The sequence below is a fragment of the Symphalangus syndactylus genome, chromosome 8 (assembly GCF_028878055.3).
Source record: "Symphalangus syndactylus isolate Jambi chromosome 8, NHGRI_mSymSyn1-v2.1_pri, whole genome shotgun sequence".
Classification (NCBI taxonomy): domain Eukaryota; kingdom Metazoa; phylum Chordata; class Mammalia; order Primates; family Hylobatidae; genus Symphalangus; species Symphalangus syndactylus.
This window is the reverse complement of record NC_072430.2, coordinates 127,246,868-127,274,532: the sequence shown is the minus strand read 5'-3', so window position 1 is coordinate 127,274,532 and position 27,665 is coordinate 127,246,868. Positions and strand designations below refer to the sequence as shown.

Genomic DNA, 27,665 nt, shown 5'->3' with positions numbered 1-27,665 from the left:
GCTGGGTGTGGTGGTGTATACCTGTAGTCCCAGCTATTCGGGAGGCTGTGGCCGGAGGATCACTTGAACCAAGTAGGTCAAGGCTGTAGTGAGCGGTGATCAAGCCACTGCACTCCAGCCCCAGCTACAAAGTGAGACCCTGTCTCAAAAAAAAAAAAAAAAAAAAAAAATTCAGTCAGAAGGATTGATGTTATTTATTGAGATATACTTTCAAGAGGTCAGAAATGTTTCTCTTCATTAGTTTACCTTTATTGTGTTCTTTCTTGAAACTGTTAACTGGGTTGAGGTCAGAATTGAAAAAGCATGTTCAGCAAACATGTGGTTTCCAAGTAGTATGGATACATCTTGTTTCTTACCTTTTTTTTTTCCCCCAGTCTTCCTCCTTTTTTCTTGTTTTCAGATAATGTCTCATTCACACTTTGAAAATTCACATTCTCTCTCTTTAGTCCCTCCAAGGGTTGCTTTCTATTTGAAATTCCATTGTTTCTACCAGTCCCCACCTTCCTTTTTACCACCTCTTTGCTTAGCAAGGATATTTCTCTTTCAAGCTGTTGGCCATTTTGGTTATTTTGCTCTTCTGTCTCCTTTGGAGCAGTTTTGTCTCCTTAGTCTACCTTTTCAACGGACTTTCTGTGCAGGTGGTTTCCTCTTGCCACTCCTTTTCTTGTTAACTGATTTATTATCACTGCTCTTCAATTATAGTCCTGTTCTGGCGTGGTGTAATAGCTGGCAGTAGTGGCAGAGCCTTCTGTGTATATCATATACACCCCTAAGGTGTGGTTACTTGATGTGTCCTTTCGTTAGAGGAAATTACTAATCACGATTTTGTCGTTGATTTTTCTTTGTATAGAAACCCATGAAATACAGCTGAAAGGAATAAAACATGATAATTAGGATTCAGCATATTTTAATAGTTCTGTACCACTTAGTTATCTATTACTGCACACTAAATTATCCCAAAGTTTAGCATCTTAAAGCAGCTATCATTTGTTATATAGTTTCTGAGGGTCAGGAATTGGGGACTGGCTTAGCCGGGTGGTTTTTGCTCTGGATCTAATACCAGATTGCAGTCAAGGTGTTTGCCAGATCCGTAGTCATCTCAAGGCCCAACTGGGTCTGGAGAAACTGCTTTCAGGTTCATTCAAGTGGTTGTTGGCAAACCTCAGTTCCTTGCTGATTTTTGGCCATAGGCTTTAGTTCCTCCCACCTGATCCTCTCCACAGGACTACTTAGAACATGTTAGCTTGTTTGCCCCAGATGGAGAGGTCCGAGAGAGTAGGTAAGTAAGAGAGAGTGCTGAGGATAGACACCTGTTTTCAATAACAGCTCAGAAGTGATATACAAGCCCTTCTCATATTCTCTTGATCACAGACCAATCCTAGCACAATGTGGAAGGGAACAGTACAAGGGTGTGAATACCAGGAGGCCGGTATTATTGGAGGCCATCTTGGAGGCTGACTACCACCGTTCCCCCTCTAACCTCCACTGATTCAGGTTCCTCCCATATGCAAAATATACTCACCCCCTCCCAAGGCCCTCAGAAGTGTCATCCCATTACAGCAGCAGCTCAGAATCTAGAATCTCATCATCTAAATCAGGACCAGATGTGGATGTGGCTCCTTGGGTGTAGTTCCTTCAGTATAGCTTCTTTAGTACACTGTTGGCCTGAGAGACTTGAGAGACCATTTATCTGCCCCACATATACCTAACATACAGCGGTGGGATGGGCATAGGATAACTCCTGTAGCCCTTCCTCTTCAAAGGGGCGGAAATGGGAGACACAAAGGAGTCATTGGTCCATGGCAATTCTGGAATCAAGTGGCAAATGTTGGATGTTCTTGATTACGTCTGAAGGCCTGGAATAATTCTCCATGGCTGTCTGCCCTGCCCTCTAGGCTCTTGGTTTCCACCCCTCTGAGTGATCCCTAGGAAGCATGTGCTTTACAGCTGGTTGGTTTTCTCAGTCTACTTACTGCTAATAGAATTTTGAGAGTTCAAAGACTTCATTTTATCCTATTTCTATCCCTTTCAATTATAGCTGGCAATGCTTCTGCATATGTATTTCTTCTAAAAACTTTGAGGGTCTTTGGTGCATGTTACTGGCTTCCATTTTATTAGTTAAAAGCCACACCACCTACACATCTCTGAAATATATTGAGTTTCTGCTGATAACAGTGCTCTTAATTAAGCCCTATTGTGTGATTAATTGGATTTATGAGGCGCATTCTTTATAATTTTTTATAGCACCCTTTGTTGGAATGATTAGTGCCTTTGATCTTTCTGGGTCTTAAGATTTTATGGTCATAACCTTGATTTTATCTTTGGACCGTGTTTTCCTGGCAGTGCCTTGGATTTGGTCTTTGCTCAGGAGTTATTTCTTAATTTTAGCATTGTTTCACATCTGGAGAAGATGAGAATTTTTAAAATCCCCAACATCCTGGCTCATTTTTGTTTAACAGCCTTTCCTTTAGCTTATCTCTTTTTTTCACATAAGCACAAGAAAAACCCAGGTGGCACTTTGAACACTGGTTGGAAATCTTCTTAGTTACATCACCTCACTGATTTTTTACAGTGCACATAACTGCAAGGAATGGTGTTGCTAAGCCTTCCGCCTCTGCTTAACCAGGATTCCTCTTCTGCTTTCTGATAACATTACCTCACTTTCCCTCCATATCCTCACCTGCATCCTTACCAAAGACTATGAGGCTTTTTTAGGTTTTCATTTACACGCCTCAAAGCCCACTGCTTGGTTCCAAAGCCATTCCCATGTTTTTCATTTTTGTTACAGCAGTACCCCACTTCCAGGGACTAAAGTCTTTGTTAGTAATCTGTTGCTATATAACAAATTATTCCAAAGTATTAGTAGTCTGTTGCTATGTAACAAGTTACCCCAGTACTTAGGAGTGTAAAACAAGCCTTTATTATTTTACAAAATTTCTGAGAGACAGGAATCGTGGAGTAGCTTAGGAAGGTGGTTCTGGCTTTGGGTCTCACCATGTTGCAGTCTAGCTGTCAGCTGGGGTTGCTGTCATTTCAAGGCTTGGCTGGGCTGGAGAATCTGCTTCCAAACTCACTCAGGTGATTGCTGCAGACCTCAGTTCACACAGGCGCATGAATACAAGGAGGCAGGGATCATGGAACAGGCCGTCTTGGAGGCTGGGTACCTATTACTACCTGCCCTAGTTAATGATACCCCCACCCACTTTTTCCCCCAAACCAGAGATCGGGGAGTCATCCTAGACTCCTTCTACACACTCCCTATTCCTACCTCCCATCATTCGGCCATCCAGCCTTATACATTCCACCTCTTTAATGTTTTTCGTAGTAATACCTTCTTCCTCATTCTTGCTGGTGCTGCTTTAAGTGAAGTCTTCACTATATCGCATCTGTACTATTGCAGTAGACTCCCTGCTCCAATCCATCCTCTACTCTGCGAGCAGTCTTTAGAATGCAGATCTAATCATGTTTTTGCCCAGCTGAAGAATCCCTTCAGTATAATTTCCATTGCCTGCCTGTAAGAAAGAGGGCAAATCATTAGCTGACCTCTTTCTCCTTGTTCCATCATATCTTCTGATATGAACTTTATGTTTCATCCACGTTGAACTACTTAAGAGTTTCCAAATTTGCCATGCTGTTTCACTCCCCACAATCTCTGCCTAATGAACTCATCCTTTCTGCGAAGGTTTAGCTGACCATGAGAGAAACTGATTACTTCTTTTGTGCCAGCCCTGTACGTTGTACTTAACACAGTCATATTTATTTACACATCTGGCTTCTTTACTAGATGAGGAAGTAGTTAAGGCAGGAATTGTGTTTTATTTATCTTTGTAACCCTGGTACCTAGTACAGTGCCTGGTATAAGGTGGGTACTCAGTACATAGATGTTAAATTGAAATTTAATGTCTGAATCAGGAATCTTAAGACCAATTTTCACTACAATATACTGCTAATGATGTTTTGTGTTCAATTTTTGGTAATGTGAAAACTCTGAAAAGCTAAACGGTAGGATATAATATTAAAATAAGGAAGAGAACTTATTTTATTAATTGCTAATAAACTATTAATTATTGTAGACTCACTATGTCTCAGGGTACTATGCCAGGTCCATTTTATGCATTATCATTTAAATCTTTCCAATAGTACCATGCCATAATGGCTGTGAAATACCATTTTATATATGAGGCAGCTATAATGTTGACACAAGATACCAAGAAAGTTTACATAAGGTGCCAAGCTCTCAGATCTAATAAGTGGGATAGAATTCAAACTCTGATTGACTTGGCTTCAAAGCCAAAAGTGTCAGGCTGCCTCAGACCATTTTACATGATAGGACTTATGTGACATTGTGTTGTGTGAGATCTGTGATTTGGAGCCTACTTTATATCTGATCTCTACTTAACAGGTGTTTTTCTTCTATGTACATGCAAACTTCCCAGTGCAGGTAACCTAAACTACAGTTGATATTAGTGTAGATTAATCAAAGCCTTTAATAGTTTTTTCTTTTTTTATCTTAAATTTTTTTGGCCCAGCTTTTTTTCTTTTTTTTTTTTAATTTTTTGAGACAGAGTCTTGCTCTTGTCGCCCAGGCTGGAGTGCAATGGCATGATCTTGGCTCACTGCAACCTCTGCCTCCCAGGTTCAAGCAATTCTGCTGCCTCAGCCTCCCAAGTAGCTGGGATTACAGGCATGTGCCACCATGCCTGGCTAATTTTGTATTTTTAGTAGAGACAGGGTTTCACCATGTTGGCCAGGCTGGTTTCAAACTCCTGACCTCAGGTGATCCACTCACATCGGCCTCCCAAAGTGCTGGGATTACAGGCATGAGCCACTGTGCCTGGCCTGTTTGTTTTTAAATGATGATATGTGATGCCTGATATTTAGTAGTATGATTGGTGTAAGGCAATTAGTAATAAGAAAATGCAGTTTGTATGTAGTTTTCACTTATACTAAACAGTAAAATTAACCATCTCCTTTTTTATTTTCCTAGCTGACGAAGAATTTGATGAACTATGTTTTGAATTTGGTCTGGAGCTTGATGAAATTGTATGTATTGGATATTTGTCTATTTTTTAAAGATTGTGTGCATAAGCTTATTTTTCAGGAGTGTACTATATTTCATCTTTGTTACCTTATAGTTAGACTAAGATGATAACATTTGTGGGCCATGATTTCTGTGTTCAGAGGGCTAAGCTCCAGTTCTGTCTGTTGCCTTGACTAAAAAGGAGTTTATGCCTTATTCCATCTATAGTCACCTTGTTGTCAGGCTTATGCTGTGGAAATGGATAGAATGTGTGGATAACCCCAGTACGAAAGTAAGCTCCCTCCTTTGGCAAATTAATCACAGAAAGGGACCAAGAAGCAGTAGAAATGTTGCTTCAACCAGAGTTGCCCTGCCTCCTTCACTTCCAGCGCCTCCTCCTTCAGCTCCTCTGCCCCCACCACCTTCCTCCATGCCTCTTCAACCACTACTAATGCATTACTATATTCATTGATCTTGTAAAATGAGCTCATATTTTTTAAGGACTTGCTTATAAAAATGAGGAAGCATTTTCTTTGACTTTTGATTGTATAATGATTACAATATTTTAAAAAATCAAGTCTGGGCTATACATTTTAATATTGTTAATAATGATTATCTATTAAAGACATACTTTAATTTGGTGGGGTTGGGGGTCTGAGTCCTTCCTCACGGGGGCTCGGTGGGTCCTGAGCATCCTCTGGCCGGGGTTACTGATCTGCCTGCTCCAGCATGAGTTCACAAAGTACAGTCCACAGGCCAGCAGCATCATCTGGGAACTTAGGAAAAAAACCAGCCCTACTGAATAAGAAACTGGAGATGTGGCCCAAGCAATCTTTTACCAAGACCTCCAGGTGATTATAATGCAAGGAGAGACGAGGTTTTACCATGTTGGCCAGGCTGGTTCTCGAACTGCTGACCTCAAGTGATCCACTGCTTTGGCCTCCCAAAGTGCTGAGATTACAGATGTGAGCCACCACGCCTGGCCCAATGTGCTTTATATAGTTTCACTCTGTCGCTCAGGCTGGAGTGCGATGGCGCGATCTTGGCTCACCACAACCTCCTCCTCTTGGGTTCAGGTGATTCTCCTGCCTCAGCCTCCTGAGTAGCTGGGATTACAGGAAGGAGTCCTTATCTTGGACCTGAGGCCGCTTTCTTGAAGAAAACTTGACTTTATTTCATTTAGTGGGAAGAGCAGCAGCCCAGCTAATAAGTTCTAATGTGTAATAGGCTGCAGGCTGTGAAGTCTGAAGCTAAGGAGCTGAGGGCTTAACAAGTTTCTAGAAGCTGCCATCAACATGCCAAGTCAATAAAACTGAAAGCTGGTCAGATTTCAAGGTCTGGGGAGGATATCCATTGCCTACTGGGTCTTGAGCTCTAGAGAGCTAGGCCTGGCTAAAATAAAAGAATTACTTTACCTACCATCTTTGTTCAACGCTCAGTGGAATTTGTGACAGCCCTGGCTGACATCCGAGCACAGGCTAGCTGTCCCATCTGTCTGGAGTACTTGAAAGACCCAGTGACCATCACCGCGGGCATAACTTCTGTCTCTCCTGCATTATTATGTCCTGGAAGGATCTAGATGATAGTTTCCCCCACCCCTTTGGCCACTTGTGCTGTCCAGAAAGGAAATTTATAAGCAATCCCCAGCTGGGTATTTTGACTGAAATTGCTAAGCAACTCCAGATAAGAAGCAAGAGGAACAGGTAGGAAGAGAAGCATGTGTGTAAGAAGCATAATCAGGTTTTGACTTTCTTCTGTCAGAAAGACCTAGAGCTTTTATGTCCAAGGTGCAGTTTCTCCACTGATCACCAGCATCACTGTGTTTGGCCCATAAAGAAGGCTGCCTCCTATTAGGAAAAAACTGGAGCAATACAATGCACTGTGGAAGGAGAGAGTGGAACTAATTGAAAAAGTCATAACTATACAAAACAGAAAATCACTGGAACTGAAGAAAAAGATAAAACATACGGCAGAAGAAGTCAAGTCTGAATTTGAGCAACTTAGATTATTTCTGCAAAATGAGCAAGAGACTGTTTTTGGGCAAGTACAAGATGAAGATGTGGATATTTTAGCACAACTAAATGAAAGCCTAACAAAATTTTCAGATTATACGTCCTTATTCAAATATCTACTAAAGAAGATAGAGAGCATATATGTGAAGTCAGAACTGGAATTACTGGCTAATGTTAAGGATATCTATCACAGATATAAGAATTTAAAATTCCCTAAACCTTTTTTATTCAAATTAAAAGAATATGGTTACCATCTGCCTCCACAATATTCTGGTCAAAACAAAATTATCAAGCAATTTCAAGTAGCTGTAATTCTAGATCCTGAAGCAGCACATCATAAACTTATAGTCTCAGAAGATAGAAAAACTGTGCAATATGGAAATACAACACAAAACTTACCTCATAACCCAAGAAGATTTTATCTGCTCCCAGCTGTTCTGGGTTCTAAGGGATAGAATTGTGGCAGGCAGTACTGGGAAGTAGAAGTTAAAGACAAGTCTGAATGGATTCTTGGTGTCTGTAATGACTCTCCTCCCAGAAGGAGGAAGAGTCAATCAATTTTAGTACAGGATGGATTATGGGGAATTTGGTAATCTAGTCAGAATAATTATATTGTATTGGGCCATAAGGAAATTATTCTGCTGCCAAAAGTAACACCTAGTAAGACTGGCATTTTTTTAGACTGTGAAATGAATGAGGTTTCCTTTTATAATTTGAATGGTAGATCTCTTCTCTGTACTTTTAATGATGATTTTACAGGAGCACTTTGGCCTTATTTTTATACTGGAACTGACCCCAAACCTGTTAAAATTTCTACAGTAACAGATTCTGAATGAACTATTAGAAGACTCATTTTATTTTCTTTCACCTAGTAGACATAACTGAGCCAGTGAATCTAGTTTTGGCCATTCTGTATTTTGTCCAGTTTTTCCCCTAAAAAAACAATATTTTTTATCTCAATTTCAGCAACTTCCAAAAAATGTGATTATGGGACCTACTTTATAATAAATTATGGTGTCAATGACAAAGTACTTTAGAAATTCTACGGTAAAATACTTGAAAAATATATTACTGAAGAAATGTATTATATAAGAAAATCTATTACTTTTGTAATTGCCAATAAAAGCCCAATAATTTTTTTCTGTTAAAAAAAAAAGACAGACTTTAATTTAAAAGATAATTTTCTGGTAGTTAGTATTATTTTTTTCCTAAGCCTTCTATCTTCACCTATTCAGTGCTTTTAAAGCACTACCGTAGGTGTAAAGTTAAAAAATCTTCAGGCTAAAAAATTATACATTGTCTTACCTTATTTTTCCTGCTTCCTTACTAATGATACAGAAAGATCATCTTCATACTAATCTATTTGTATACTTGAGAAATTGGCTGAGATTTCTGTAGTTTATAAGTTGCTATTTGTAATTTTACTACACCTCAGAATTATGTTTGAAGTTACGTGATATCTAAGAGTGTTGGACTGGATGTTAGATAATTTGAGTTCTAGTTCTAACATTTACTAGCTGTGTAACTATGGACAATTACTTTGCCTGTCTGAACTCTATAGTCCAGATGAGTCTCTCTGGGCCTCCTTTTCATTTGTGAAATAAGGGGTTTGGATTATATGATCTTTATGGTTTTCTTTTTTGACTCTGAAATCTATGTGATTTTTAATTTCGGTAAGATTTTTGTCAGGTAGCACTGACAAATTCAGTCTTACATATGGTCATTGTCTGAGTTGAGATGCTGAAACTGAAAGAAGATGTAAGCTTCTGTGTCTTTTTTTTTTTTTGCAAAGGAATTAGATCTTTTTTTACAGTAGTTCCTCCTTATCCACAGTTTTTTGCTTCCACATTTTTAGTCACCTGCAGCAAACTGTGGTTTGAAAATAGGTGAGTATAGTACAATAAGAAATTCTAAGACAGAAAGAGACTACATTCACATAACTCTTATTATAGTATATTATTTTAATTGTTCTATTTTATTATTAGTCGTTAATCTCTTACTGTGCCTAATTTATAAATTAAACTTTTTCATAGGCATGTATGTATAGGAGGAAACATGGTATATGTAACGTTAGTCCTATCCAAGGTTTCAGGTATCCACTGGGGAGCTTGAAACATATCCCCTGTGGATAAGGGGGTGCTGCTGAAAAATGAATGCAGATGCCTTCATTTCTCTGGTTATTGTATTATCTTCTCTGTTTATAGGTCCCTCCTGAGATCTGCCATCTCCTGGGAGGTGACTCAGCTTTCTTCACTATTTAAACTAATTTTATTAACCCCTTTGGTTGAACGTTGTTTAAACTCGAATTCTTCCTCTACTCTTTTTGCCTCTCCCCATTCCCCTTCTTTTCTTTTCCCCCTTTTTACTCCTTCCTCCTCCTCTTCATTCTCTTGTTTTTCATTTTCCCTAATTTTAAAAATTTGTCTCCTAAGTTTGAGATGCCCAAGGTAGATGTTTTTTGGAGCTCAGCACCACCTTGTACAGCCCCAGCATTGCATAGACTCCTGTGGTTCCTTGGGTGGGACGTTGGCACATAATACTCAGTGGCCAGAAGTGAATTCCTCTGCATACTGTGCAAATGTGGATGTAATTCTTAATTTGGGCAAAAATTTGAACTACTTATATTGTGGCAGTGGGAGGGCATCATTACATATTTTGATAGAAATCCATCAGTTATTTTAGCAGGTTGTTGTTGGTGGAAATAGTAGGAATCCTGGTTAAGTGGAGTTTCCACATAATTAAAGGGTAACATTAACAGTTGGAATACAACTTTTAATCATTTCAAGTGAAAATTTCTGAAATATATTTACAGTTCCCTGCTGTAGTAAACATAAGGAATAGAGTGAAACTTCTCTGCAGTGGTTATGTTTAAGAAAATCTGTTACTCTGCTGTAGTGTGGTGCTTGAGATATTCTAAACTCTTTGCCACTGCATTAAACATGATTCTAGTGGTGTTTCTTCTGTCATCTCCCTCTTGGTTGCCTTCATTCTGCTGCACTATCCCTTTGCTATCACTAGTTTGCTTCCCATTGCACCTGTTATCCCTTCTAATTTTTACCAGTGTCTGATGGTCTCTGACTGTTTTTTGTTTTTACACTACCCCTCTCATTCTCATGTGGACTTGGGTGCCCACAGGATTTAGGTTTTAGAGTCATCCTATAAGAAGTTGTGTTTCTTTTATTTAGTGAATCATCTTTCTTTTACCCCTTTGACACTTTTGTTGTTGTTACTTTATGTTCTTGGTGATGTTTTAATTTTCTTTTACCTTGAGATGGGAAAACTTTTTCTGTAAAGGGCCAGATAGTAAATATTTTAGGCTTTTTAGGCTCTATAGTCTCTGTTACAACTCAGCTATTGCAGTGTGTAAGTAGCAGTAGATAATATATAAATGAATGGGCCTGGCTGTGTTCCAATAAATCTTTATTTACAAAAACAAGTATCAGGTATGATTTGGCCAGGGGGCTATTGCTTGCTGACCCTTGTTTAGATGGATTTGTGCTTTTCTGGGGTGATTGAGGTTGCCAGATATCTGAACTCAGTTAAAGCTGAAGTATTTTTCTATCTGCTATGATTATAACACTTAATATTTTCATGTTGTTTTTGTTGTGGATATAATAATCCCATGTTCTTGTAGAAAATATGTATAATGTAGTTACTGCCTTATAGGGCTGACAACTTTTACTTTTTAAAGAGAGTTTAAATTATTTAACTTTATCATTACTTTTCGGCTTGTTTTAGACATCTGAGAAGGAAATAATAAGTAAAGAACAAGGTAATGTAAAGGCAGCAGGAGCCTCTGATGTTGTTCTTTACAAAATTGACGTCCCTGCCAATAGATATGATCTCCTGTGTCTGGAAGGATTGGTTCGAGGACTTCAGGTCTTTAAAGAAAGGTAAGGAAATACGTTCCTTAAAGACTTTGCTAAGTTGGGTTTTCTTTCCTTGTCATTATCAGCAGCCATGTTTGAATTTCTAGGAAAAAGCTTGTAGACAAACGCAGCTTTAGCTCTCAATAGAGGGTTGATTTGAGGAATCAGATTCATGTAGATTGTAGCCATTTGAAAATTTCCATGAAAATTTGAGTCATAGCCATTCATCTTTGAGAGCATATTTTAAAACTGGTGGTTAATGCTTTTATGGCGTCTTAAAAAATTATTTAGCAGGTTTGTGTGATTTCCCTCCGTGATGTAATTGGAATGAGTAGTTCACTGGATGTGTTAAAAGTTGAGAGGAAATGGAGAGCTAGCAATACCCTTATATTTGAGTTCTAAGGAAGCTCAGGAGTGAAGCCTCCTAACTGGAAAACCAAAGATCTTATGATGGCTCTGTGATCTTGGGCAAGTTAGTTGGCCTCTCTAGTTTCAATTTCCTGATCTATAATGAAGATTTATAAGGCCCCATCCAGCTTTTCATTTAATAAAGATAGAGGGGCTGGACATGGTGGCTCATGTCCGTAATCCCAGCACTTCAGGAGGCCGAGGCTGGTGGATCACTTGAGGTCAGGAGTTCAAGACCAGCCGGGCCAACATGGTGAAACCCCATCTCTACTAAAAATACGAAAATTCGCCAGGCATAGTGGCATGCCCCTGTAATCCCAGCTACTCAAGAGGCTGAGGCACAGAATCGTTTGAACCCGGGAGGTGGAGTTTGCAGTGAGTCGAGATTTGCACCACTGCACTCCAGCCTGGGCAGCAGAGGGAGACTCTGTTTCAAAAAAAAAAAAAAAAGAAAGAGGGTAACGAATATATAGAGCGAAAAAAATAAACAGCTATTAAAAATTAATTGTTTTTGTTTTTGATTACTTCTACGTTATCTGGTCAGCTGCAAAAGAATAAGAGTTCTAACTTAGAACTCTTATTAGATTTCTAATAATCTAGATTCTGAAATTATGAGAGTTTAGGTGAGTGATGGGTATTGGTGAAATGATGATAATTAGGCATTAGGTTAAGGATGGTTAAAATTTTAGAGTTGACCCAGTTGGTTTCCTGCAGGACAATGAGATGCTTTTATTTTAGGATCAAGGATAACTCCTAAGAGTTCGTTTCTCAAACCTGCCCAATGAGAATCTGTATTTTTACCAGTCACCTTGTGATTTTTATGATCAGACAGAATTAGGAAAGCAACTTAAAATGTTTTCTACTTAAAGTGAGTCCATGGACCAGCAGCATCTGAATCACCTGAGAACTTACTAGAAATGTACTCTTAGTCGCCACCCAACACCTATTAATCAGAATCTGTGGTTTAACAAACTCCCCAGTTGATTGTAAGCACATTGAAATTTGAGAAGCACTACCTTAAAACAGTAGTTCCCAACTTCTCCCTGTGATAAGAGTTCCCTAGAGATGCCTTCAAAATGCACTATTTACCAAATCTTCGTCTTGACTTATTTTATTCAGTAGGGCCAGATGGAACCAGGGAATCTGTATTTTCCATAAGCTCCGTTTTTTTCCTAGAAGCTCAGAATCTCATGGTTAGAATAACTATCATAACTTAAAGGTTATCTAATCCAGTCCCTCAGCTGATGTTGAAATGCTCCTTAAACAATTGCTCAGTTAACGGTTTGTAGCCTCTGCTGGGATGCTAGCGATAGGAAATACATTACTATGAGGCATCCTATGTCATTTTTGGACAATTTTAAATGTTAAAAAGTTAGTGTTTTTTTTTTTTTTTAGTGTTCAGCCAAAATTTGACTTGCTATAACTCAACCCATTGCCCTAATTCATTTTGTATACTTCGTACATACAGCATAGAATGTAATTATTTTATATAATGTCTTGATTAATTATAAGTAAATTCATTTAAATATTATTTTAGGATAAAGGCTCCAGTGTATAAGCGGGTAATGCCTGATGGAAAAATCCAGAAATTGATTATCACAGAAGAGGTAATAAGGATAAATTCTTATTTTTCTTTTAAAAAGTTTCTTTGGTACATGTCTGTATAAAGTGGGGAGGATAAAGAAACAAAGCTTACTCATTTTTTTTTTTTTTTTGAGACAGGGTCTGGCTCTTTTGCCCAGGCGGGAGTGCAGTGGTACAGTCTTGGCTCACTGCAACCTCTGCTTCCCAGGCTCAAGTGATCCTCCCACCTCAGCCTCCTGAGTATTTGGGAGTACAGGCACACGCCACCACACCCGACTAATTTTTTGTATTTTTTTAGAAATGGGGTTTCACCATGTTACCCAGGCTAGTCTCAAATTGCTGAGCTCAAAGGATCCTTCCCCTGCAGCCTCTTGAGTATTTGGGAGTACAGGCACACGCCACCACACCTGGCTAATTTTTTGTATTTTTTAGAAATGGGGTTTCACCATGTTGCCCAGGCTGGTCTCAAATTCCTGAGCTCAAAGGATCCTTCCCCTACAGCCTCTAAAATGCTGGGATTACAGCTGTGAGCCTCTGTGCCTGGTCCAAAGCTTACCCTTCTAAAAAATGTGATTTTCTTTGATCATTTGCTAAAATGAGTATATACTTAGCCCCTAGCCCTTAAAAAAACATTTTTTTTTTAACCTAGGAATGAAAAAGAACAAAGCCTCTGCTTTCCATAAATAATTTTGGATAATAATATCCAATGCATATTTAAAACGCATTTGAGATATAATTGTTTAAATGTGGAACATCAATGAAATTTTAAAAGATTTTAAACTTTTCAGAGGGGTTGTTTGGTAAATATATGAATTATGAGCAAACTTTTTCTCAATTATTTAATACATTTTCAGAAATCTTACTGAAATATAAATTCTGTGAAGGTAGTGACTTTTTCTGTTGTTTACCACTTTATTACTTGTTGACTGAATAAATTAATATATACTTGTTTGAATGAAAATGTATGCCAGTGGCAAGAGTGCAGCTGCCTTCCTATTACAAGATATTACAAAGAAAAGCCTTACTGTTTGCTATCTTTAATGATATTATGAATTTCAGACAGCTAAGATACGTCCTTTTGCGGTAGCAGCAGTTCTCCGTAATATAAAGTTTACTAAAGATCGATATGACAGCTTCATTGAACTTCAGGAGAAATTACATCAGAATATTTGCAGGTTTGTGGTTGCATTTTCTTTCTTCCTTGCCTCCCCCTTTCCCTCTGTCTCCCTATCTCTTTTCTATCCTGATCCCTTTCCCTCTTCTCTCTTGCCACTTCTGCCCTCTTTCTCTCTCTCTCTCCTTCCTTTCTTCCTCTGCAGATTTTTTTACAAAGCATTTCTAAATTAATAGTATGTGACAGAATATGAGAATTTCATTTTGCTTTACCAGATACCTTTTACTGTTTGTGAATGCCATATGCATGGAGAAACAGGAGATATATTTTGAATACTGTATAGAGAAGAATTATCTAGTCCTAGAGACTTCCCTGCTTTTTGTTGTTGTTGTTTTGGTTCAGATCAGCCGTGGATTATACTACTAAGTATAAACCATGGTAATGAAGTATGATATATCATTTTTAAAATGGAAATAACATTTTGGCTTATTCTCACTTTTTGAGTGAGAGTAATTATAAATTGACAGAACTTGAGTTTAAATGACTAAATTTTACTTATTCAGTCTTTACATTGCAATGCATAATTTCCTGCACAGCTCCCTTTAGGGCAATAATCTTCACATCTGTATAATTTCTGAACTCTTAAAGGTCAGTGAAGGTAACAATGGGAATCCTTGAACAAATTTAAGTATTTCAAAATCCTAATGGAAACTGTATACTTACTGATGATGAGAAACATCAGACTTTAGCTAACATATTAAGCTTATTTGTGTTGGTTCTGAAATAGATCAGCATAAGTTACTGCATGTTGATCCAAAGGTATGATTGATAGTTATATATGTCTCAAATAAAAATAGAAAAAGAATTTTTCTTTATTTATTTTTGTGTGTGAGATCTGCTGCAGTTATTTGCTAATAATTGTAGTTTACTAAACTGTAGAGCCTAGGAGGGGTTTATGTGTATGGGATGGGCTAGGGACAGGATAGAGGGAGAACCGTAGACATTTTCTGCTATGGTGAAAAACATCTTTGTGCATGTGGTAGTAGCAACATTTTTTTTCAGATTCCAAATAACGTTTATTCCCAGTCCTTGTATATAAAATAGTTTATATGTCAGCTTGTTAATATGTCATTATTAAGCAAAACAATAACAATTTAAATATAATTTCAAAATTAAGAACAAAACACAAGATTTCCGACAAGTATAGGTATAACTTAAGTGGTTGAGCCAGATTATCTGCTCTGGCTCTATTATCTGTTTATTTTAAGAAGCTATTTTACTCTAAACAGACATTTTCTTACTTAATTTAACTTTAAGCTCGGTTTTATTTGGTATTTCTGGAAATCATGAGATTTTTCTAAGGGGAAGAATTGAATACATCCTAATACTTTGGTGTGCCAGAGTTCCTTTCTGTCAGTAAATCCTAATTAACCTCTTTAATGAGCTTTGGAAGTTTATGTATTTCAAGGAATATATCGATATTGTCTAAGTTATTAAATTTATTGACAAAGTTGTTCATAATGTTTCTTTATTATCCTTTTAATATCTGTGGTATCTGTAGTGATGTCACCTCTTTCATTCCTCTGTCGTCTCTCTTTTTTTTCCTTTGATCAGTGTGGCTAGAGGTTTATCAGTTTTATTGATCTTTTTGTTTGTTTGTTTTGAGACAGGGTTTTTCTCTGTTGTCCAGGCTGGAGTCCAGTGGCATGATCATCTCATTGTAACTTCAGAACTCCTGTGCTGAAGTGATCCTCCTGCCTCAGCCTCCTAAGTAGCTGGAACTACAAGCATGAACCACCACACCTGGCTAATTTTTTAATTTTTTTGTAGAGATGGGGGTCTTGCTTTGTTGTCCAGGCTGGCCTTACAGGCTTCAAGTGATCCTCCTGTTTCAGCCTCCCAAAGTGCTGGGGTTACAGGCATGAACCACTCATTTTATTGATCTTTCAAATAATGAACTTCTGGTTTCAGTGATTCTTCTCTTATTTTTTCCTCTATTTTTATTGATTAAGCCTCTTTTTTAGGCTAATTAGTCCCTACTGCTGAGACAAGACCCTTTTGCCTACTATATCCATTGTTACGTGAGCAGTGAAGTTTTAGTCTGTGTGAGCGTGGAGCACTGTTTCCTCTAATTCCCTTGAGTAATTCTTTCCTGACCTTGGGTGGTTTTCTCAGCTGCATGTTCTGATCAATACTGAACTCACCAGTATTCCAGCGGGATCCTCTGCATATCTTCAGAGTTCTCTCTCTGTGTAGCTCTCTGGTTTTCTCTGGGACTCTGCCCACCTTGACCTCCCCAAACCCTCAGCTATGTCTCTTGCTCTCAGGGAGTCTCCGGGGCTCCACTGGGCCCCCTTTCCTGCCCTATAGTCAGGGCTCACCTCACTTGTTTCCTGTGTCTCAGGGATTGCTGCCCTTCATTGCCTGCTGTTAGGTGCCATAAAAACTATTGCTCCGTATATTTCGCTCTTCGGTTGTTTCAGGCAAGAGTAAATCTAGTGTGTTACTCTGTCTTGGTTTGAAGTGCCTAGTGAGTCTTTTACTTCAGTTATTTTACTTTTCATCTCTGCAATCCACTGACTTTTAAAAAAATAGTCCCTTCTTTTCTGCAGATATTTCCTTGTCTATTTATTATGTGTATGTTCTTCCATAATTCTTGAACATTTTTTAGTAGCAGCTTTAAAATCTATGTGGCAGTATCAGAATCTGGGGCATCTTAACGTTGGTTTCTATGGACTGGTTTTGTCTGGAGTAAGAGTCATGTCTTGCATATTTCTTCTCATGTTCATTGCCTTTTGATGCATATAGAATATCATATTAGGGAAGAGTCTTGACTTTGCTATGTTTCTCTGAAGAGTGGTTTTTGTTCTTTCAGGCAAAGACTTGAATACTTAGCTAGATTCAGACTCAGCAGTGGTTCAGTTTTCTGCTCCGTTCTTTCACCTTTCAGTTGCTGCTCTTTTATAGCAAGACTTTGAAATTTTTACCATTATGTCAGATAAAATCTTGATCTCTGAATATTTTTAGTTTTTTCATATCTTACTATATTTGGAATGTTAATCTTTTTACTGTATATATGTTGTAAACCTTTTTTTGTGTTTTTTGACTTTTAGTTTCTTTTGGACATGTAAGGTTTTTAATTTGGGTATCGTTATCTGTCTTCCTGTATGACTTTTAGATTTTATGACCTACTTAAGAAGTGGTGTCCTGGAAGTCGACTCTACAGTTTTAAGCATTTTTTTTTTTTTTTTTTTTGAGACGGAGTGTCGCACTCTCCCCTAGGCTGGAGTGCGGTGGTGCCATCTCGGCTCACTGCAAGCTCCGCCTCCTGGGTTCATGCCATTCTCATGCCTCAGCCTCCCGAGTAGCTGGGACTACAGGTGCCAGCCAACCACACCCGGCTAATTTTTTGTATTTTTAGTAGAGACGGGGTTTCACCACGTTAGCCAGGATGGTCTTGATCTCCTGACCTTGTGATCTGCCTGCCTCAGCCTCCCAAAGTGCTGGGATTATAGGCATGAGCCACCGCGCCTGGCCTAAGCACATTCTTCTATATTTTCTTATCTTTTTTTTTTTTTTTTGAGACAGAGTCTTACCCTGTTGCCCAGGCTGGACTACAGTAGTGCAATCACAGCTCACTATAGCCTTGACCTTCCTGGCTCAAGTGGTCCTCCTACCTCAGCCTCCCAAGTAGCTGAGACCACAAGTGTTTGGCACCACAGTCAGCTAATTTTTACATTTTTTGTGGAGATGGGGTCTCACCATGTTGCCCAGGCTGGTCTTGAACTCTTGGGTTCAAGCAGTCTTCCTGCCTTGGCCTCCCAAAGTGTTGAGATTTCAGGCGTGAGCCACCTCACCTGGCCTCTATATTTTCTTTGAATAATTTTTATGGTGTCTTTTGTATGTGGCCTGTATGTTTGTCTTTTGCTTTTCAAAATGCTTAGGTCTTTGATTCATCTGGAGTTATGTTTTTTTGTTGCTGATTTGAAGTTGAAATTTTGGTGATGTTTTGAGGTACTGTTTTAGGATTAAGGGACCAATTTAATATCTAAGAAAACAGACTTTCTTACCTGTGCGTTTGTCAATTATTAATTTACCTACATTTATCTAACCATGTGTATTTTATCCTATGATAGTTCTGGGTTTATTATCTTCTATAAGCACATGACTAATTGAGTAAAGTAGCACTCCCTTATTGCCTATTAGCAGTTCTTTTTAACCCTATTTATTAAAGTTGTAGTTCACCAGTCATGCAGTCCTAGAAGTTGACCAAAATTTAATATTAAGCATTTTAAACTGATTTAGTGCACATACATTTTAAACTAAAGAATGTTAAGAACACAAATTTCGATCAAGTTCCTCTCTTCAAATTGACTGTTAGAAAGCCAAACTTGTGACCTTTCCTGGTAAGACTTAGGCCTTTAGGTTCTAATTCAGAATTAACATTTCCTGAAATCATGTATTTCAGGTAGTTTTGTGATTTCTCAGTACTCTTAATGGTTGTGAGAATTTGTTCATTATATGCCACTAATGATGCCATGTAGTACCAATATGCAGTTTCAGGGAAGTATCTGAAATAATTAAAAAAAATATGTAGTGTATGTTTATGTTATCTTTAGAATTTCGGCTTTAGAATATTCAAATCTGTCTCATTCTCCTCCTTTCCTTTCCTCCCTCCTTCTCCCTCACCCTCTCAACAATTAGGAAAAGAGCACTGGTTGCCATTGGTACCCATGATTTGGACACTTTGTCAGGCCCATTTACTTATACTGCAAAGCGTCCTTCAGATATCAAATTCAAGCCTCTAAATAAGACCAAGGAGTATACAGCCTGTGAACTGATGAACATATACAAGGTAAATACTCTTTTTGATTATGCAGCAGCTTTGCAAAAATCATGAAATTCCATCAAAGTCAAGCCTCGCAACTAGGGAAATGTAATCAATACTTTTAAAAAATAGCTGTGTCTGGGCTCCAAGCTAGAGACAGTGATTCATCTGATCCAGAGTGGGACCTGAACATAGTTTTATTTTGTTTATTATTAAATTTTTAACCTCTGATATGATTTCAATGTACTGCTAGGATTGAGAACCACTGAAGTAGACCATACCACATTGTAATCTTCAATTGAAATTCATGCAAGCATAAAGAACAGTAAAACTTAGCTAGTGTTTTTTTTGTGTGAAATACTGTTACAAGCTGTCTATCTCCCATTATTTAAAAGTCCAGCAGCAAAAATGAATTCAGTAGTCACTTTGGATTGTATTTAACAAGTAGAAAAAATAGGTGTCATTTAGAAAAAACAGGGTCATCCTTGCCCTGATTTGCAAGTGACTTCTTTGTATTTATCTAAATAGTTTTGTCATGGTTTATGTTTCCTTTGAAATGATTCAGGCATAGCAGCGCAACATCTGTTTTCACTCTTGAGAAATGACTCAATTGTGTTCATTGAATATTGGAATATTAATTTATATTAGAAAATCTTATAAATTTAGAGCTTTCTTTAATTTGGGTCTGTTTTAATGTTTTTCTGACTTTTCCCCTCTTTTTTTTTTTGAGATGGAGTTTCGCTCTTGTTGCCCAGGCTGGAGTGCAATGGCGCAATCTCAGCTCACCGCAACCTCCGCCTCCCGGGTTCAAGTGATCCTCCTGCCTCAGCCTCCCGAGTAGCTGGGATTACAGGCATGTGCCACCACACCTGGCTAATTTTGTATTTTTAGTAGAGATGGGGTTTTTCCATGTTGGTCAGGCTGGTCTCGAACTCCCAACCTCAGGTGATCCACCGGCCTCAGCCTCTCAAAGTGCTGGGATTACAGGCATGAGCCACCACACCTGGTGTTCTCTTCTTTTTTAATATTAGGTCAGTATGTGAACTATAGTGATAGAAATAAAAAAAAAAAACTAATTTTATTTGACTTAATTTGTTTTCAGACTGACAATCACCTGAAACATTATTTACATATCATTGAAAACAAACCCCTGTATCCAGTTATCTATGATAGCAATGGTGTCGTCCTTTCAATGCCTCCCATCATCAATGGTGAGTTATTTTATAAGCATCACAGATCTTTGCTGTTTCCTTTTAATCTTCAGCATTTCTGTAGAATTCTCAATAGACTTGGCTGAATCAAATTCAAATAACTCATAATCTGAGTATCTCAGGTCTTTTGTAGATTCTAATCATTCTTTTCATTCATTTATTCAACAACATTTTATTGGTGATTCTTATGTAACTTATGTTCATACATTTATAAATATTTTCTGATGCTAGGTTTTGGGTTCTGTTATATTTCTTCAAAGGTTATTGATGTTTTGGTTTTAGCAGGTAATTCACTTGGTTAAACTCAAAGTCAAACTCTGTCATGTCTGTAGTTTTTTTTCTTTTTTCTTTTTTTTTTTTTTTTGAGACAGGCTCTTGCTCTGTCACCCAGGCTGGAGTGCAGTGGTGCAGTCATGGCTCACTGCAGCCTTAAACTCCTGGGCTCAAGCGATTCTCCCACCTTGGCCTCCCAAAGCCCTGGGATTATAGATGTGAGCTGCCATGCCTGACCTTGCCTAGTTATATAGTTAAACAAAAACTTTTAATTTAAATTTTGCCCTCTTAATTCCTTTCTGAAGGCTATTTTTATGAGGCAGTTTGAATGTATTTACAAAACTTAATGATGTCTGAGACATAGATGTTTGCCTTTCTGGAGGTAAGAAGGAGGCTTAGCTAATTTGCTATGAGAAAGAGAAACTTCTTCTCAAGATCTTGGACCCTAGTAGTTACAGTGGTTAAGAACATGGGCCCCAGAGTTAACCAGATCTAGACCCAAATCCTAGCCTTGCTGCTCGCGATCATGGTCAAATAGTTTAATCTCTCTGAACTTAGTTTCTTGCCAGTAATTACATCATAGGATTGTGGTAAAGATTAGAGGAGACAACCTATGTTAAGTGCTTGGCATAGCACCTGACACACTGTATGCATTAAGTAAAGGCCTGTTAATTATTTTATTTGTCAACTTGCAGTAGGAGCTTTAAATAAAAGTTGTTTATCCCTTTGCTCTTAAGGTGTTAGGGTTTTTTTTTTTTTTCTTTTTTAAGACAGAGATTTGCTCTTGTTGCCCAGGCTGGAGTGCAGTGGCACAAGTGTGCCATTGCACCATGTTGTGCCATTGCACCATGTCGTGCCATTGCACCATCTCGGCTCACCGCAACCTCCACCTCCCGGGTTCAAGCGATTCTCCTGCCTCAGCCTCCCAAGTAGCTGGGATTACAGGCATGCGCCACTATGCCTGGCTAATTTTGTATTTTTAGTAGAGAAGGGGTTTCTCCATGTTGGTTAGGCTGGTCTTGAATTCCAGACCTCAGGTGATCCGCCCACTTCGGCCTCCCAAAGTGCTGGGATTACAGGTGTGAGCCACCGCCCCTGGACAAGGTGTTAGTTTTTAATATGTTTTACCTTTAAAATGTAGTTTCTGTTCTGTTGAGCTTAATAGTGCACTTCTATTTCTGAAGCTAGTTATTTTGATGTTTTGTGTTCATTGCAGGGGATCATTCCAGAATAACAGTAAATACTAGAAATATTTTTATTGAATGCACAGGAACTGACTTTACTAAGGTAAATAAAACTTTTACTCAATTTTTGTATGATCAGATGGGATAGATTTTATATCCAGACCAAGACTAAATGGCTAAAATTTAAAATATGTGCAATTTTGTAGGTGGGAACATATTTTAGAAATTTAGACAATTAAAAAGATAGAGATATTCTACACTTTGGTTATGGTGCTTTCATTAATTTGACAAATGTTTAGTGAGCACCCAATGTCTTTCCAGTGCCAAGAATTTAATAATGAGTTACATGTTTCTTCACTTCAAAGAACTCCTAGTGGGAGAGTTAGTCATATACATAACTATAAAACACAAAATGGAATGAGTGCTGTAGCGAAATCCATATGAATTGTGTATCTAGTTGACTTAATTTATATGCGGAGTAATTTGGTACCTTTGTGTACTTGGTAAAATCTTAAAAAAAAAAAAACTGGCGTTGAAGAAGCTTTATTTAGTAAATTGATAGATGGTTTATGCCCACAAAATTATCTAGAATATAATTCCTCACCCACTTTTAGTCACTTCATCTATTGGAATGGATTGCTATGAAAGCTTTTTCTATGACATGACTTCTTTACATATGTTAAATGAGGTGGCAGTTAAACAATTTAAAAAAGGTAACCTCAAATGGCAGGAGAAGGCTGGAGTATAGAAACAGGGCAAATAAATGGTATTCATGTATATCTTATAGGATTAGAGACCATTGTAAGGTACTTTTCTTTATAACTTTTAGGTACTCCTTGCCTTCAGAAATATTGTCAGGGTAGTACAGCTTTTAATATTAATTTTTAAAAAAATTTAATTTGTGCATTTACAGACCTTGAATGTCTTTCCTGAAGCCTGTATATATAGGAGTGAAATAAATATATAAGAGTAAAGCATATATTCCAATAAGGTCACTATATTTTTTTTCTAAGAATTTTTTTTGAAATAGGAAAATTATTTAACAAATCTGTATGGTCTTTACTACATGCCAATGTATTTAATCTTTGTAAGAACCAGACAAGACAGGAATTTTCATTATCTCCTTAACAGGTAAGAAAAGTGGCTTGCCTAGTGTCATACTGTTGGTAAGTGCTTGAGCCAGGATTCAAGCAGTCTGGCTTCAGAGACTTAGGAGACTGTTAAGATTTATTCCAGTAATTAGCCATTTGTCTCTGTTGAAGCCCAGTGAACCTGAGGTTGGGGGTGGGGGAACGAAACGATTTGTCTCAGTCATGGATTATAACTGTCAGAGAACTGCATAAATGCAGAACACCTGAAGATAAGGCTAGGTCTACTCATGTTTTTATTCCACTTCCTTTCTTAAAATGTATATGTAAAGGTCCATTAGATGTTTGAGGACACAATTATATTAAATATTAATTCATTTCCATCTGAGTGAAAGAATATATTTATAGATTACTATATTTGTTTTTCTTTTCTTTGCAGGCAAAAATAGTTCTTGATATTATTGTCACCATGTTCAGTGAATATTGTGAGAATCAATTTACGTAAGTTCATCCAGCACCTTTACTGATGGCCCATTGTTCTGAAGGCAAGGCTTTGTGCTAAATGTAAAGATAGGCCAGGTGCGGTGGCTCACACCTATAATCCCAGCACTTTGGGAGGCTGAGGCGGGAGGATTGCTTGAGCCCAGGAGTTCAAGACCAGCCTGAGCAACACAAGAAGACGCCACATCTACAAAAAATTAAAAATACTTGGGTTTGGTGGCCTGCGCCTGTAGTCCTAGCTATTGGGGAGACTGAGGCTGCAGGATTGCTTGAGTCTGGGAGGTAGAGGCTGCTATGAGCTATGTTTGTGCCACTGCACTTGAGACGGGGTCACAGAATGAGACACTGTCTTTAAAACAATGAATGAATAAACAAATAAATATAAAGATTAAAAATGTGGTTCCTATAACTAGAACATATAATCTGTTCAGGGAGATAAGACATACTCATAAATATTGGATAAAGTCATAAGCGTTAAGTACTTTAAAAAGTTTTGGTGATATTCTGGCTGTAAGGGCAAGTTACTGCCAGCTGATGCAATCTGAGAAGGCTTCATGGAGGCAATGAAATTTAAGCTGTGTTTGGGGATCATTGGATTTGAGAATATATAGATGGAGGAACAGCAAAACAACAGCTAAACAGAGGTAGAGAAGCATATATAAGAGCAAAGCATGTATCCCATATCGGTAAGATTACTGTATTTTTTCCAAAGCATATTTTTAGTTTAAAAAACTATTTAACAAATCTATATGGTCCTTAGTACTAGCATCATAGTTTATTCTAGAATATTAATAAAATTGAAAATACATAACTGTAGAAAGCATGATTGAAATTATATGGGCAGTATCAGTTTTTTTGTCAATTAATTTTCATTTCAGTGATTCTGTCAGTTTTATTACGTAACACACTGCCCTGGTAAAGCCTAGAATGTGTGTGTCAATATTGGCAAGGAGTCCCTGTAGGATGCATGCTTTGCAGTACTGGAAAATAAACCTTTCAAGTAGGTGGTGCCTGAAAAGGACATCAGAGCCCTAGGAGATGAAACAGTAGAGTAATATTGTTTATAGCAAGATCCATCCAAACAGTGTTGGAATGCGATAGATGGAATGTGTTGAGGCTGTAGTTGTAGCCCAAATGAAAGATTTGATAACCATACACATGTCTGTAATTTATGGCACATTTTTTTCTTAAGTATTTTATTTCTGGCTTTTGTTTTCAGGGTCGAAGCTGCTGAAGTGGTTTTTCCTAATGGAAAATCACATACCTTTCCAGTAAGTGCTTAAGAAATGACTTCATGATTATGACAACAATGCTAATAATAATGGCTAGAGCACTCATGTTCTGTCTGTCTATCTGCCCCCTACCTACCCACCCGTGTGCCAGGTGCTATACTATGTGCATTACATGGATTTAATCCTCACCATAATCCTGTGAGGGTAGGTGCTATTATTAAGCTTTTTCCAGAGGGAGTCCCTGAGACCTTGAGATGTTAAATACCTTGCTTATTATTTTTAAGTGGTATAGCTAGGATCTAAATTCAGACGGTTTGACTGCAGCTGTAAACGCACAACATTATACAACAATATTGTGTGGTCATAATTCCTATGATTTATTCTCCTATTAACTAGTTAACAGTAGTTTTTTTAAAAATGTTTTTATTCTTTAATTGGCACATAATAATTTTACATATTTATGGGGTACAGTGTGATGTTTCAATACATGTATATAATATGTAATGATCAAATCATGGTAGTTGGCATATCTATCATATCAGACATTTATTATTTTGTTGTGTTGGGAACATTCATAGTCTGCTCCTCTATATTTGAAAATATACAATAAATTGTTGTTAATTATATTATAGCATCCTACAGTGCTATAGAACAATAGAATTTATTAAATAAGTAATTTGTAGTCTCACTCCTTTTAAGATTACTCAGCCCTCTGAACGTAATTAGTCTGTTCACACTTGAATTAACAGTTGCTGAAGGCCATCACTGTAACTAATAAATAATTTCAAATGTATTATTAAGACTAATTTAGTAGTAAGCACACAGTTTTGTCAAGACATAAGATCTTGGTAAAAAATCTAAACCAGTATTATTCTTGGGGGGTTTTGTCCCCCCCACCCAAGGGTCTTGACATAAAGATGACTGTTCTAAAACAACAGTATCACAGTCACTTCGTGGTTCTCATTCAGTGAGAGCATTCTTTTTTTTTTTTTTTTTTTTTGAGACGGAGTCTCGCTCTGTCGCCCAGGCTGGAGTGCAGTGGCGGAATCTCGGCTCTCTGCAAGCTCTGCCTCCCGGGTTCACGCCATTCTCCTGCCTCAGCCTCTCCGAGTAGCTGGGACTACAGGCGCCGGCCACCACGCCCGGCTAATTTTTTTGTATCTTTAGTAGAGACGGGGTTTCACCGTGGTCTCGATCTCCTGACCTCGTGATCCGCCCGCCTCGGCCTCCCAAAGTGCTGGGATTACAAGCGTGAGCCACCGCGCCTGGCCAGTGAGAGCATTCTTTGATGAGCTTTTTCTTCCCTTTTGAATCTTTCACTATTCCTTTGTTATTTATGAAGTAAATCACAGCCTGAAATAGTTTCTACTATTTAAATAGCTTTTACAGTAGATGAAACCTGCCAAGATCAAAACCTCCCCACTCTGGAAGACATTAACATTTAGCATCATATTTTATTCTAGAGTGTTAATTATACTTCAAAAGAAACATATAACTGTATGAAGCATAACTGAAATTATATAGGCAATATTAGTTTTTAAAAGTTGATTTGGATTTAAGTATCTATTGTCAGTTAGCTTTTGTTATTTAACAAACTACCCCCAAGACTTAGTGGCTTAAAACAACAACCATTTATTTATCTCATGATTCTTTTGGTCAATAGGATGGTTTTCCTGGTCTGAGCAAGTTTGGCTAATCTCTGCTGGGCTTACCCATATGTGGTCAGTTGACTGGTTGGCTAGCAACTGGATGATCTGGGATGGCCTCACTCATGTCTGCTTCTTGGCAGTGGGGTCAACAACTCATGTGTCCTTCATCATACAGCAGGCTAGCTTGGGCTTTTTGAATTGGGGTTGGTTGCAGGGTTCCTAGCAGCAAGAGAGCATGCCCAGTGCCCAGGTATTTTTCAAACATTATTCTGTTGGCCAAAGTCAGTCATTTGGCTAGATTTGATGGGTGGAGAAATAGATGTCATCTCCTGATTGGAAGATTGGCAGTGTCACATTGCAAGGCCATGGATACAGAGAGGGGAGAAATTTGTGGCCATTTTTGCAGTTTATGACAGTAGCAATTGGGATTAGCTGGAGATAGCTTTTTAGATAGTTTTAAAATAATGCCAGAGAACAGTTTCTTTTTCTTCTTCTTCTTCTTCTTTTTTTTTGAGATGGAGTCTCCCTCTGTCGCCCAGGCTGGAGTGCAGTGGCACGATCTCGGCTCACTGCAAGCTCTGCCTCCTGGGTTCACGCCATTCTCCTGCCTTAGCCTCCTGAGTAGCTGGGACTAAAAGCGCCCGTCACCATGCCTGGCTAATATTTTTTTGTATTTTTAGTAGAGATGGGGTTTCACCATGTTAGAGAAAATGGTCTTGATCTTCTGACTTAGTGATCCGCCCGCCTCGGCCTCCCAAAGTGCTGGGATTGCAGGTGTGAGCCACTGCGTCCAGCCTCTTTTCAATATGATGATTTGTCAAGTGTTAATAAAAGTGATTATATATTTTTGGGAAGAAAAGGAGAAATATATTTTAATATTTGGTTCACCTCCTCATATGGATAATCCCTTAAAAATCATTTATTTGTAATATAGAGATCTTTTGTAAATTTGAAATGGTGGGCTTTCTGAAAAGGAGTACTGCAGGAGTGTTTTGGCATTTATTCATTTATTTCCTCCTAGACTTAAATTAGAACACCTTTTCTTAGGGAAGGATCCTCTGGGGGAAACTGATTCTTTCTCACATGAAATAGCATATTTTCTCAAACTCTGAAAATTTTTTTTCTTGTGTTTTGTTATTTCATAGAAAAGAATAAAGTTTTAAAATAAGAGAACTAGAGGAGATAAGTTGTCAGTAGTCAGACTAATGGTTAATGGTGTGTACTTTGGAAATTAGGTTGTCTTAATTTGTTTATTAATTCATTAATTTGTTCATTAGTTACTTCTTTTTTTTTTTTTTTTGAGATGGAGTCTCGCTGTGTTACCCAGGCTGGAGTGCAGTGTTGCCATCTCAGCTCACTGCAACCTCCACCTCTTGGGTTCAAGCGATTCTCCTGCCTCAGCCTCCCGAGTAGCTGCGATTACAGGCTCGTGCCACCACGCCTGGCTAATTTTTGTATTTGTAGTAGAGATGGGGTTTCGCTACATTGGCCAGGCTGGTCTTGAACTCCTGACCTCAGGTGATCCACCCGCCTTGGCCTCCCAAAGTGTTGGGATTACAGGCATGAGCCACCACGCCCAGCCATTTGTTACTTCTTGTATGCATGCATTCACTCATTAAATACATATACCAAATGCTTATTATCTCAATCATTTTCTAAGCACTGGGCATATAGCAGCACTTGGACTTGGCA

The 27,665-nt window shown here is 38.1% G+C and overlaps 1 protein-coding gene and 1 pseudogene across 3 annotated transcripts in view; both read left to right on the top strand.

Moving 5' to 3' along the window:
- FARSB (phenylalanyl-tRNA synthetase subunit beta) overlaps window positions 1-27,665 on the top strand; it is a 246,874-nt gene that overhangs the window by 164,896 nt on the left and 54,313 nt on the right. For all 3 annotated transcript variants that reach the window (XM_055290774.2, XM_063645731.1, XM_063645732.1), the window contains 9 exons: window positions 4,988-5,043; window positions 10,771-10,925; window positions 12,847-12,916; window positions 13,953-14,068; window positions 18,712-18,862; window positions 19,938-20,046; window positions 21,536-21,606; window positions 23,031-23,092; window positions 24,312-24,363. In XM_055290774.2, coding sequence (XP_055146749.1) covers window positions 4,988-5,043; window positions 10,771-10,925; window positions 12,847-12,916; window positions 13,953-14,068; window positions 18,712-18,862; window positions 19,938-20,046; window positions 21,536-21,606; window positions 23,031-23,092; window positions 24,312-24,363 — 842 coding nt within the window. The remainder of the gene's footprint in view (window positions 1-4,987; window positions 5,044-10,770; window positions 10,926-12,846; window positions 12,917-13,952; window positions 14,069-18,711; window positions 18,863-19,937; window positions 20,047-21,535; window positions 21,607-23,030; window positions 23,093-24,311; window positions 24,364-27,665) is intronic.
- On the top strand, window positions 6,423-10,764 carry LOC129487327 (tripartite motif-containing protein 60-like; annotated as a pseudogene).